Genomic DNA, 14,755 nt, shown 5'->3' with positions numbered 1-14,755 from the left:
AATACTGACTACATAAGTATTGTCAATGTTAAAAACTGCTAAATATCTTTACGATGTGTACTTCACAAAAACATTCCACCACTATTTTATCTCTGGTAAATAAAAAGTTAGCTATAACAAACATCATCACACACTGGTGAACTAGAAAACACTAGCAAACACAAGCGATTTGCGTAGATTTATGTTGAGAGTATGTTTACTGCAGTAGTATGCAGGTACATATTTGGATGGCTCCACTTGCATCTCTCCAGAGTGTCCACCTAACATTGATGAAATACCTAAATTTGGTATGCTGGAATCATACCAATACATTATTTTTCCAAAATCCACCAAACCCAAACAACATCACTCTCATTTGGATGGTATTGATGTAGAGTTTTTACATTATTTTTCTACTATTGAATATTAAGGACAAGTTGTTAACAGAATTTGAACAATTCATCAAAGTTAAAATTCGAGTACTATGAAATTTTTATTTAAGTTCTAATATTATCCAATGCGCGCTCTACACTCGCGGCGCGAACGGCCGCGAAGGCCGCGAAACGCGAGTGTGTATCTTGTTCACGCCTTCGCAATCTTCGCGTTCGCCCTTGCGCCATTCCCCGATTTTTGTCGGTTTTTTGGCCCGCGACAAAGGGCGCGCGAACGCCGCGAACGTGAACGCATCCACACTCGCAGTTTTCCGCAGTAGCTTCCAAGACATCGTAGAGAGTGGTTGTGCGTGCGTTGGCGATTGGCTTTCAAGATGAACACTACGTGGTGTAATGAACTAGAACTGACCCTAATGGAGTATGTTCAAGCTGAGCCGATACTCTGGCAGTCTAAACACAAGGATCATAAAAATAAAAATATGGTTCATGATGCCTGGACACGCATAAGTGCTATCTTAGATATACCGATAGCTGAGTTAAAGAAAAAGAAGGAATCACTTATGTCGAGCTATAGATCGTATAGAAAGAAAGTAAAGGATTCTATCCACAGCGGTGCGAGCTCAAGTGAAATCTACAAACCCATATGGTTTGCTTATGAAACCATGAACTCATTTCTTGGAGATAATGCGAAATGCAAAAAAACAACAAATACTGTAAGTATTGATATATCTTTATTATTTTAATATTACAACATTTACTTAACTAATTATTTTCAAAGTATTTCGTGAACTCGTCTCTTATATCACGAGCGCTTAGAGCGGGTCGGCGTGGTAAATGAGGTATTTGACGTATCGCACAATCCGTCCCAATTTCATTTCTCCATAAACCGGGTATAATTAATGTGTTGTTCTCATCAATTACATCCACTGTTCCGGGCGGAGTATAAATCTTTGAGGAAGTGGAACTTTTTCTTAAGAAATTATGCAATAATATACATGTTAATGTCAGAAGTGTAACTTTTTCAGGATTTAATTTAATTGGTTTTTTAAATATTCTGAATTTTGACACTAGTATTCCAAACGTATTTTCAACTACAACCCTAGCACTAGATAACCTTTGATTAAATTTACGTTTTGGCGATCCCCAATCATGGTTACCAGGATAAGGTTTCATAACATGTTCTGTAAGTGCAAAGGCACCGTCTCCTAAAAAAACATAGGGTATATTTTGGTTTGAAATTGGTAAAGGACGCGGTGTTGGTAAATTTAACTCATTACGACATATTTTTTTCCACAATGAACTATTTCTTAACACCCCACCATCGCTAATTCTGCCTTGACAGCCTATGTCTGCGAAGATAAAATTATAATTACTATCTACTAAAGCCAACAATACAATACTAAATGTTTTCTTATAGTTAATGTATTCCGATCCTGAGTTAATTGGACATTCTATCACTACATGTTTTCCATCAATTGAACCGATAGCATGAGGAAATTTATGTGCAAATCCTTTTTCGATATCCAGCCACTCTTCTGCTCTCGTTGGCATCTGTAAAAATAAAAGAATACATTAATTAAATATTTTATCTATTTCAGGATGGATCATCGTCGTCGGTGATCGACGAAGAGGAGGAGAGTTTTGATGCAACTGTAGACGATAGTCAATCTACGAGAGCAACTGAAGAAGAGGATAGTCTACCTATAAGAACACCAACAGTTCGTCGTCGTAATAACCCTATAGAACTTGTGGCTGCTGGAGAAACAGTTAGGGATGCTCTGGTTACTCTAAAAGAAACTTTAAAGAGGCGACGAATTGAAGAAGACGATGAGTGTGACTTACATGGCAAAGTTATAGCCAAAAAGTTGAGAAAATTACCTGAGGACGAAAGAACGCAATTTGTTTGTGACATATACAATATGTTTTTGCGTCATGAACAACGTGCTTCAGCATCATTTTCACCAGTTTCAACTCATTCAGAACTATCTACATCACACTATCAGAGAGCAGATACTTCACACAGCAGTTACTCCGATCCATCAATGCACCACCACTTGTCACCTCCAGAAATCCATATTCCCGGACAAAACCCAACTTCTGCTGCTTCACAGATTATCATCACTTCAAATGAATGTATTCGACCGGCTAATCAAGAATACACAAATATTGTTCGAAATGTGATTGACGCCGCGTACTATAATGCTTAATTTTTTAAAGATTCATTGTTTTTTAAAAGACTGATCAATAAATAAGTACAAATTTAAAAAAAAAATTCAAAATTCATAAATAAAAAAAAAAACTAAAAAACCTTAATTATTATTTCAAGTATTGTTTAAAAGATAATTAATGTTTACGAATGTTTAAGTGCTGTAAGTGTTTAATTAATACATACTTAATAAACAATTTTAATAATCAATTGTTTTTTACTTACTTTAATTTCATCCTTTAGGGCTTCATTCAAAGCATGACATACTTCTGGAATAATCTTCGATATTAGTTGAGGTGAGATTTTAAATAAATAGTGGAGACTTTCGAAACTATCTCCAGTAGCCAAATATCGGAATGTAATGGCAAGGCGTATTTTAGCTGGGATCGATGGTCTTAATTGAGTGTCTTCTTTGGCTATCATTGGTAAAACTTTGCCTAATAAGTTATCAAAATCCGACTGAGACATTCTCGTAAACTTCTTCTCCATCTCTTTTTTATTTGTTTCTTTTCTTTAACACAAAGGTAATTGTAAAACGCAATGGCAAGCAGTGACACGGCAGCAGCAGAAATCATGTCGTCGTCCATCTTCGTTAAAGTCGCGAACAAGACTGAAGCTTTGCGAGTGTGGATGGACACAGTTCACGCGCGGATCGCGGCGTATATTCACGGCGTGAATTCACGGCGCGACTTCGCGCGCGAGTGTAGAGCGCGCACAAGTACTGTGAAGCAACCAGCCCATGTAATCCCCGTAGTGTTAATATATGTAATATATGTGGCATTTTTTATCCTAATTTTTCTTTCAGGGCACAAGGTGCTCACCCATTATTAACAATGAAAGTAATAATTACTAAGAATGATTACTTGGAGGCAATTTTCTCCATGGCAAAACTCCTGCCAATAGCAAAGTACACAGCTGGTATGTGAAGAAACATTAATTTGCTTAGAAGTGATGCACATGGTTTATCATCAAAAAAATATTTTCTTTCAACTCATTGAAAACTTGAATTTTCACTTACTGAAGTAATTCAGAATAATTATGGATTAAGTCCATCAAATTAGATTCTGAGATATTTAGACCTAAAATTAAAAACCTTTTGTGAAATTTATGGATTTTTTCACTTTATACTTAACATACAAATAGTATTTGGATGTAATATATTATCTTTGATTTAAATTTCAAAAAAGTCGAAACATTAAGTTATTTCAGGCTTTATTAATACCGTAAAATTTACTTTAAAAAAAATTTAATATGATTCACTATTATCGTGAAAAATTATTTTTTCATAATAAAATGATACATGTTATAAATCATGACAAAATTCTTAGAATAAATTAATCATACGCTGCTTCATCATTTTCCACATCTTCCTTACTATGGTCACATTGTTCAGACCTTGGAAGAAATATATAAGGTTCGGACTGTCGAGTATGACTTGTGAGGTTTTTTTTATAGAAATAATGGTAAATAGGTGGAATGACAGGAAGCAAATCTAGCATATCTTTTTTTAAATGAATATTTTACAAATAAACTACTGGACTTTTATTCTGAAGGATTTCATAATGTGAACTTAAATCAATACTGGTACATATTGCCATCTATGAAGGACTTTAAGATTATGCTATACGCATCATGGCTTGGTCTATTTTAGCATATCTCTCGCCATACACTACCAATGCAAATGTATGGCGAGCAATACGCTGAAATAGGCAAAGTCATGACGCGTATAGCATAATGTGTTGCATAATAGGTCACAGGTTTTAACAGATACTATCGTGATATTAATACGCAACTTAAAACATTAAAATATAATGAGATTTGAAGCTGATGCATTACTATATTGACCCACCCACATAATGCTTGTACATTATTTATTTTTGCATGCCGTCTTTAATAAATTAAATTATATAATGTTGTGACGCAGGGCATCACTCGATTAAATTAAACATCGTTTATTCACTATATTGTGGATGATTTAATGCCTTTAGAACCTAATATACAATTAGCAAATTTAACCAAGAATGTGTGAATTAAAAACAAAATGAAATACTGTAAATTGTGAGATTTGAAGACTTGTTAACATTGATCGAAAATCAGTTCAAAACTGAAAAAATTCTATGAAATTTAACTAATAACAAAGTTATTAGTTATTTATGGGCCTGTAGCAATGAGCATAATAATAATCTTTAGAAATTAACTACCAAGATTTCAAATCAGAATGATTGCTTTGGCTATACTTATATGGCCATTGGTGTATTTGGACTAGGGCTTTCAATCCCGGGAATTAATTTCAGAACCGAGATTACGGTGCTAGCATTTTTCAATCCCGGGATCCCGGTTCATCGGGATTATAAATGTTTAAATTTTTGTAATAAATGTTTATTTTTATTTTTCAGGTATTATTGATAAATATATTACGTAACGTACACTAAGGACGGGTTGTTTCGGAGAATTTGAACAATTCATCAAATTTCAACGTTCATTTTCAAGTTCTGTGAAAGATTTTTTCAAGTTCTGTTTTTATTTCAGTTTTGTCAAGCAACTAGCCTACAATGATATAATAACAGAACTTGAATAGGACTTTCACAGAACCCGAAAATGAACGTTGAAATTTGATGAATTGTTCAAATTCTCCAAAACAACCCATCCTTACTGAATTCCAATAATATAAAAGTAGCTGCACAAAAAAAAAAAAACTGAAACAAAAATCAGTAAAAAATTAAATAATACAATAAAAAACAAATATTTTGAAATTTAAAATGTGAACTCAATAAGATTAAAATATCATTTAGTGATGATCTTATATTGGTCGCTATTTTCCTACATCCTGAAAAACCCCGTTCAAATTTAACGCTGGCAGGTGGTATTAATTTCGTTGTCCTCGATGCAAAATTCTCGTTGCATTTTTCTAGATTTACTCCACGCTTCATTTCAAATTCCAAATTGCACACTCCCTATTAATAATATTTGTTAAATATTGTACATATGTGCCTGTTCTTATTTTTGAAGAGATTTTGGAATTAAGTTCATGATTAAATATTCTATCAAGGTTTTCTTGCAAAGACAGATTTAAATCGACTTCCTCTACAATTTCAATGTCTAATTCCGACACAGATAAAGACACCCTTTCTTCAACTGATTTCGACATATCAGATTGAGCCATTGAGATTATTGTCATTTTGATCAAACGCCCAAAATTTTACATTGGGTCTAAATTAATTTGTGCAAAATCTTGATTGCCTTTGTACAAAACCTGGAACAAAGTCGATACAGGAGTCCAAAATTTTCACCGGTCGAAAATACCGAATTCATGAACACGTTCCGACATCGTCATAAAATATGTCATACTATGTCGGAACACTTCCGATGATTCACATAAAAAAAATCCATAATGGTTTTTTACAATTAAATTTTCACTGCATTTGTGGTAATTCCGCATTTCATACATCTTGAATTGTTTTCTGTAAAACATGATTGTCACGATAGTGAAATAACTAACAAATTACCAACAAACATTCAGACAAAAAATGATTAGTTTAATCTTTACTTATTTCCGTTGAAATTATCACTTTATAGCTTTCAATACTTCAAGTCTGCTGTCCATCAACATCAAGCCAAAGTCCTTCGACTGCAGCTGAGAAGATATTATTTCTGCTATTATCTTCTAGGGTGTTGGTTCTTCTGAAATCAAGTGAGAAAAGTACTCTCAAAAGAGTTCTCTTTAGCAATACAGATTGAATATACGCCGTAATGTTTTTCCCAAGTCCAGATTGTTGACGGTAACCCTCATGGATTTAGTAATAATTCTGTCCCACGTAATCGCGCAGTCAGAGAATTGATAATATGAATTCATAAATAAATCATATGTACCTTATTTATATAAGCAAACAAGTGAAAGCTTGTCTGCCTGAACAATCCTGCAATAGATCAACAATACTGTCCATTGCCGTGATATCACAAGATTAAATATATGAATGTTATTCGGGATTCAATAAAACTTTCCTTACTCCTCAAAACAGTGTAATAAATATAACCTACCCTTTTATCTTTATGACCTGTATACTTTACCCCAAGTTTTAAAGAATATTGCGCATTAAACGACATACCGTCAATAAAAAATAAAATATTCCCACGGTTGAAACAAGGTCATGGAACCAACAAAAATTCTGTAATTCCTGCACTAAAACAAGTGCAGCACCGGGATCACGGTGCCGAAAGGAGTGCGGAATCCCTGGATTGAAAGCTCTAATTTGGACTGATAGATATGTAGTTGATAAAGTATTTTGTAAATAATGCACTACATACTACAGTATTTTCCAAAATTGTATCTACATTACTGTTGATTGTGAAAATAGCTTTTAATTCAAGCATTTAACACAAATATCTAGTGAAGTACGTACACACATATATATATAACATACCTATTTTATTTTCTTACATGATTATTTATTATAGTGTGCATTTTATATCTCTGTGAACTAATAATATTATTCTGTAGATCGTAGTCATTATTCAATGTCGCTTTTGTAGTCGTGGTCTACGTCTTCATCAGAAAATGCCATTTTTAAATGTAATATTAACATGTAAGTTACTTTTTTGTTAGTAGCAATCAACATTCAAACATGTTTGTTAGTAGATTAGCTAAAAGAGTATGGAAATAATGAGAAGTACATATAAGTTATCACTGTCACAATCTCCACAATCATGTAGGACTATAAATATCAGAAATCATATTGCTTGACTAAAGAATTGGGTGGAATCTAAGTAAGCATAGGTCGACAAAATAATGTAAGCAAAAATTGAGATGTTCAGAAAAAAAAATGTAATTTCATAAAAGAACTGGTTCAAATACACATTTTTACTTTAACCAAACGGTGTTCAGAAATTAGCGCAAAATTAGAAACCAAATGCATTCTGAAAGGATATGATTATTCATTATATTCTATATGTTAAAACTTTTTTTTTATTATTTAACGCTTTGCAAGGAAGATAATTACATGTAATAGCGATTTTTTTGTATTTCTGGAATTTATGTATCAAAATAGCTATTTAACCGATGGAGCGTTCTGCTATACAATCAATTTCAGCCTTGAGCGCTCCAAATGTTTAGGTGTATGATTTGGAAATTTCCTTCACTTTTTCAAAAAAATTGTATCCGAATTTTAATATGGAGACATACAGTGCTAGACAGCCATTAAAAGCACCTGCATTTGATAGTTTATTGCATATTTTTAGGATTCATGAAATGCTTAAATGCTTAAAAAAAAAATTAAATTTAAAAAGCCTGAATTCTGTTTACATTTTACTTTAAAATGGCCATTTGCGGTACCTACTTGGAGCAATATTAAATAGTATGACTTCTGTGTGTTGTATGTGGCCTAGTTGATAAGCATTTTTTTAATATGTTAACACATGATTAATGATTTGTAAGAAAAAGTATTTCAATAATTTCTGTTCATTGAATGTCAATAACAAATAAGTCGGAAGAGATATTTATAGGAAAGAAATTTTATTAGAGTGTGAAATGACTAAGTTAGCTTTAAGACGATTCCAACAAACTGGAGCTTACGAAATGATTTCAATAAATGTTTTAAAATATCTCTTCAAATTGCCCACATTTTTGCGTGAACTCTCGGGCTTTTGCAAATTGGCCAAATAAGGTCCATTGGTTGTTATAATATATGTTAAATCAAAATCGAAATCAAAAATCTTATTTATAAGTAAAATAAAAATGTAAAACAATTGAGTTCATTTTTCATGAACATTTTATTTTTTTTACAATGAACTGTATCTTGAAAGGGTGTTCTTTGTTTTTGGGGAAGATAAATAGAGATCAAGAGATGGGCTGACAATTCAAAGAGTCGACTCAACTGAAAACAATAAATTATGAAAATGACTTACATATTTAGACAGAACCAGAAACGTTATGACACAATACATGAGTACACAAAAAATATATTATGAGAAATATCTTTACTCCTGATATGTTAAAATACATTTTGTGATCGAATTCATACATTTTATTTGGTCATTGATCTCCATGCGATTACTGATAAGTGATAACTTATTACATAGTTTCACACTATCTTATAAGTGATAACTTATTACATAGTTTCACACTATCTTCTTTCATTCCAGTCCACTAGTATTGAATATCAAAACTGCTAAAATTTAAAAAATATCAGTGTTGTTTACTGTAATTCTGTTACTCTTAAATTTAATATGTATATAGATTCAATTTATATTACATATTTATCATTATAAATAAATGAGGGATAAAGGCAAAATTGTAATTGGTACATATTTTTTAACTTTTGTGAGTTGTGTGAGTTCACGCACCATATTTGAATATTGTAGAAGGTAAATGGTGCTATTGTAAAGATGTGTTGAAAGATTGAGGCTGTATTAAGTCCCAGTATTTTGGGTATTTCAAATATTGAAGTGGCTGCGTTAAGTGTAAGCAAGTTGACTTAAGAGTGTTTCGTGGGAATTCAACTAATGTTAGCAATTGGGGAAGTGAATTTTCACTAGCTAAGTTATTTCTTGAAGATGTAAATTTATTATGTATTATAATAATGTAATAACATATTTTCAAGCCAAAGTGACTCTCACGTCTGAAAATTGTATTAGCTTGAGAACAAACTTATGAATGCATTGTGCTTTTGATTAAAATTTTCCACTGGCCCTTTACTACCTATTAGGTTGAAAAATATCAGATGATAATATTATTATGTAAGTTCTGTTATTATTGAAATTCTTACATGTTTGCACAATATTAATTTACGGACATAGACATACACTTCACAAAAGCAGAGCGCTCCTGTCTGTAAAGTGTAAAGACAGGGGAACTATATCGCTACCATGTTAGGTAGCATTATTAAGGTAGAGGCTGTAGGAAGAGATTTAGTAATGCAGATATCGAAGAGGCCCGGATTATATGAAGTAGGAAAAATAGATGCCGGTCCCTCATTCCAGTCGTGAGCCAACTCACACTAAAACAAGCCAGAGAAAAGACGCCTTCTCATGAAGCCGACATGAGAAGGAGTTTTTTCAACAACATGTTCATCGAGTTTCACATATGGGCATAGGGAATCAATGCTGCGAGCTCCTCTGAACAGGCTACTTTGTAATACCTATAGAACAGACTCAGCATGCCTACATGGCGTCTGTACATTAGAAATGGCAGTTGGTTTGTTAACAATGGATTGTCAATCAGACGGTCCACTCCCCTTTGGACATAATCGAGTAGGTTTATAAAGTATTTTGGGATGCCAGCCTAGGGGTAGCTCACAAATTCAATTGTGGTATGTACTTAAGATTTGTACAGAGTTTAGTAGCTGGTCACTATTGAAGACTCTGCTAACCCTACACAAGATGCCCAGTGTTTTCTTCTTTGAAGCCCAATACTTGTTCAGGTCTGAGATACTTACTCTAAGCATTTTAATGGACTCTATTGGGAAGGTTACTCCCATAAAATTGCACCAGTCAATGATGATCTCCCTCTTTTTAGAAATCAGACAACTTGGGTTTTCAGATGTTTTGCCTTACCCCAAGCACGAACCTTCTCAAGGTGGTAGTCAACTTTTTGTCTTATAACTTCCTGAGCTATTCAGACGTCAAAAGTGGAAAGGGGCTTGTTAAAAAGATAACCCCCGAGGTCAGCTCTGACATTTTCTGTCTAATAAATCAGTCTGCATTGAAATGTTTTAAAAATTTATTTATGTTTTCAAGTTATGACAATATTTAAATTCTACCAACTCCTATTTTTTAAAAAGCTGAAACTGTTGCTTATGCGATGATAGAAACTTAGTTTGGAGAGTAATGAACTCGCAACACCTGGGTGTAAGCCTGACACTTTGGAACACTTAGCTACATATGAGTTACATTTCAATATCATTTTATATTATGTCTCCGTAGTATGTCTATCGTTGAATGTTATCTACCGGCCCAATTCAGAAAGATGTCACACCTGATCCAACTCACTACGAACTAACATTTGTACCTAAAACAGAATAAATAATCTCATTGGCTAGTGCAAAAGGGTACAAAAACTGAGCAATGGCCGGTGAATCATAATATGTAATTCTAGCTTGATATTATGATTTAGGGTGGAGACACATTATCCTTTATTCATCATGGCGTGGCCTATTTCATACACCAATGGAAATGTAAGGCGAGCGATATATTGAAATGGGCCAAGCCACGAGAATATGGCGTGGTCTGTCACACGCTCTAAACTACTTTCTATTCTTACGAAGAATTATCCAAAATATAATAAAAAATGTTTTATTTGTAAATAAATGTTGTGAAGTAGTAAATCTGGCTTTCATTGATTAAACCGTCAAAACATTTACCTTCCTCCCTTTGCATTTCCTCCTTTCACAAATTTTTTTTATGGATTTTCAGTCAAAAAGTATTTTTAGATACACAGATTTCCTTCCACAGATGGCTGAATTGTGAATAGTCATTGATTCACTTATAAATCATCTATTTGGTAAGTGTTTGACAGTCGTATAATATCAATCATATTTCAATACCCACAAAAAGGTAAGACCAAATATTTTTATTTTGTACCTCCACTTCAATCAATTACTTTGTGACAAAAATGAAGCCGCAATAAGAAACTTTATTGAAAAATATTATGGCTTAACTCCAGATAGCTAACCTCCTCAATTCGACTGGCAGCGCTAAGAAATATCGCTGTCTCTTTTTAACGCCGTGTCCAAATGTGTTGTCTCGGCTAGCCAACTCAGTCGCCGGTGAGCCCGTTGCAGTGGCGCACGCAGTGAACAGGTAAGCATCACAGATTTAGAGGTACTTGACCTTTGCCCGTCGTTTCGACAGATGGTTAGTTTTAACGTCAGTATTTTAATTCGAGTGCGCGTAAATATTTTACTATAAATTTGTAATTATTTTTAGATTTACACCATGTCTGCGTTAAGAGAAGATTAAATAATTAATCTACTACATCAAGAACTAAATAGCGATGCCCTGAATGATAGTACTGCTAGTGAGACTGAAGACTTGGTGTCGGAGGATGATGTGCAGAGTGATGAAAATTATAAACCATCAGATTCCGAGGAAAGGTATGTAAGCCCACTACCAAACATGTCTTCAGACGTGGACCGTGATTCGCCAGTCAGCTCAAATACTGGTCCTGCAAAAACCAGGCAGAGCAGCATCATACAACATTCTCAAAGGAATGTGCGAGGTGAAAATCATTACGTTTAGGCAACAACTAAAGGGATCACTTCGACTGGAACTTCGGTGAGGAACATTGTGCGAACTTCAAGGGGACTTACTCGTTCCTGTAGGGGATTAACGGGTGAATTGTCTTGTTTCAAAAATTTTTTTACCAACGAAATATTTGAAGAAATTGTGAAATGGACAAATGTCGAATTATCTGTAAGGGCCAAAACCTTGCCAAAACACTTCCGTTTTAAAAACGGAGGCGGGTCCCGTTTTAAAAACGGATGCCCTAGTGGCTGTAGTGGATGTATGGAGCTGTTCACACTTGTCCGACACAATTTGAAAACGGATCCGACATTTTTTGTCGGATGGATCGCCAGCGCAGCGCGTCCGTTTTCAAATCGTGTCGGAACACGCTCGCTCATAGTGTTGTATGGAGCTGTTCACACTTGTCGTCTAGTGGTTCCGGCAGAGTCCCCGCCACACCCCGACCCCTCCCCGCCCGCTCCCAGTTGCAAGGAAGCAGGCACGCCGCGTGCTTGTATTTGGTTATTTTGTTAAGTAAATAAATCAAAACTACAATAATGGATAAGGAAATAAATCCCGAAAATTTAATACCATTGGTCGAAGAAAGAGTAAAGTAATATTTTATCTTTAACTAAATAAAAACAAAACACTTGGTGTACACAACATTTGTATTTCAAAATTTTTATTTTTATTTTTTAAAGTTTACTTTTTTTTAATTTTAAAGCTTTAATGAGATGCACGGAAGAGCGTATTAGTTTAATAAACACATAATAAAAAATATTTGAGTTGTTATTGTTTTCTTACTTTAAAATATCGATAGCCTTTCTTCAGGACAAATGCACTCTCTCAATTTTGTATTTTGATATGTTAAGCTCTCTGAAACTCTTTTTTTTATTTTTTTTTTTATTTAGAAAAAAAAAGTAAATATTCACAAGAGATAAAATAATTTTAAAAATACTGTAAAATACTACAAAATATTGTACAATAAGAAAATTACAAATAATTATAGAAACAGAATATCAACAAAAATCAACGAAAAATCAACAAAAATATAAGCAACAGAATGTATCTGAAAATAATCGATAAAAGTAAGTCAATCTTCTCTATAAAAATACAAAGAAGTTTTTTTTTAAATTTAAAATAATTTTTCTCACTTTTTATTGTATCCGGTAAATCAGAGGTTCCCAAACTTTTTTGTGTCGTAGACCCCTTGCCGTGTTTTTCTGTTTTTGGTAGACCCCCTACTTACCTGATATTGAATTTTTGTAAATTTCTAACTGTAGTGAAGTTTAGTGTTAAAAACTTAAAGTAAAAACACATGTTCAGTTTTATACATTTATTAATTGAATTTAAATTAAAACTACTCAAAATAAAATTTTGTATGTGTTATATAAAATAAACGTAACATAAAATAAATTAAGCAATAAGTAAATGTTTTTAGTGGGAAGGATGAACCTGATGCTTTAATAATAAATTATCAACATTTGGCGTCAATTTTATAAGGTTTAATCTTAAGTCTCCTCGGCTAATGATGTCCAGTCTGTTTCTTTTTTTCGTTAGGAGATTGGTAACGGCGCTGAACCCCCGTTCCACTAGATATGACGATGGAGAGGAAATTAAAAATTTCCTCGCTATATTCCATAATACGGGATAAGTAACGGGTATGTTTTTTTGCAGCCAGAAGTGCTGATATCCGTGCTTAAACTGAACCTTAAGTTCTTCGTTTGTACTTATTTCAGTCAGTTCCTCTTGTTTTATGACATTCGTTTCTTCTATGTCACCATATGGGTTAATTATCCACGGTGGTATTACCATAGTCAAAACATCCTCAAACCTAGTTTCAAAATCTGAATAGAGGGCATTTAAATGTTGAACGTAGGATGAAACGTCGTCTTCCTGGTAGTTTGTATGTGACAAATTGGGGAACTGGGAAAATTCGCCCCGTCCAATATTTTGATTCATTAGTTTAACTCTGACAAGAAACGCTGATAAGATGGACTTTGTTTTAATCAAATTTAGAATGTCGCCTTGTAACTGCAAATTAACCATATTAAATTTTGTAAACAAATCTGTTAAATAGGCGATGTTTGTTTTCCACTTCATTAAATTATCTTTTAAAATTTTATCTTTAGTATCCAGAAATTCCAAAATAGTCTCAAAAAGTGCAAAAAATCTTGTCAAACATAAGCCTTTCGACAGCCAGCGTACTTCAGTGTGAAGGAGTAATTGATGAAAGTGTTCGTCATTTTCTTCACACAACTGCGCAAATAACCGCGTATTCAACGCGTTGCTTCGTATTCGGTTTACTGCATCAATGACTAATTGAAGAGATTCATGAAATCTAACACTCAAATTTTTAGCAACTAAATGTTGTCGATGGATGACACAATGTATTGCTAAAACCCCTGGCACATTTTGTTTTAAATAGCTTATAAATCCACGATAACGTCCAACCATGGCAGGTGCTCCATCTGTAGCTACTGACATTATATTTGATAAAGGGATTGCTTTTTCAATGAAGTAATCCTTCAAAACATGAAATATTGATTCACCTTTAGTGTCGGTCAAGTGTAAGTAAATAGGTACTATCAGTGTATATTGAGATCCACTATCGTGGACCCCCATTTTCATTTCATGGACCCCCAATTTTTTTTTTCGCTGACGTAGACCCCTTGCAGGTTGTCATAGACCCCTGGGGGTCGATATAGACCACTTTGGGAATCACTGCGGTAAATCGTTAAATAACTTTGGGCCTATATATTCATGATGGTGTTGTGCAGCTGTCGTATTGCATCTAGGTACATACATGTTCCCAGATGTTCTAGGTCTTATGCTTCGCGTTGAGGACCTTTCAGAATCTTTAAAAACTTTTAAAATAGCATTTCTTTGAAATAGTTTTGAAATCGGTAGGACCTTAAATTTTTCATAAAGTTTAATTTTTATTAGAGTAATTAAAGTTTTC

General features: G+C 33.7%; 1 protein-coding gene across 1 annotated transcript; it reads left to right on the top strand.

Moving 5' to 3' along the window:
• The first annotated feature begins 424 nt into the window (after nucleotides 1-424).
• Nucleotides 425-10,878, top strand: LOC149409327 (uncharacterized). Its single transcript, XM_089649773.1, has 2 exons — nucleotides 425-1,108; nucleotides 1,970-10,878. The coding sequence occupies exons 1-2, from the start codon at nucleotides 746-748 to the stop codon at nucleotides 2,576-2,578; spliced, it is 972 nt and encodes a 323-aa protein (XP_089505899.1). The 5' UTR covers nucleotides 425-745; the 3' UTR covers nucleotides 2,579-10,878.
• The last annotated feature ends 3,877 nt before the right edge of the window (nucleotides 10,879-14,755 follow it).

The sequence above is a fragment of the Hesperophylax consimilis genome, chromosome 31, assembly GCF_061612785.1.
Source record: "Hesperophylax consimilis isolate HC1 chromosome 31, BYU_Hcon_1.0, whole genome shotgun sequence".
In the NCBI taxonomy this organism is placed as follows: Eukaryota; Metazoa; Arthropoda; class Insecta; order Trichoptera; family Limnephilidae; genus Hesperophylax; species Hesperophylax consimilis.
The sequence above is the reverse complement of the archived record's forward strand: the minus strand, read 5'-3'. Positions and strand labels throughout refer to the sequence as shown.

Bases quoted from the DNA above. Each gene is read 5' to 3' on its own strand.
- LOC149409327 (XM_089649773.1), top strand. From the start codon at position 746: ATGAACACTACGTGGTGTAATGAACTAGAACTGACCCTAATGGAGTAT. The intron at 1,109-1,969 runs TTTTAATATTAC...TATCTATTTCAG, and splicing joins GTATTGATATATCTTTATTA to GATGGATCATCGTCGTCGGT.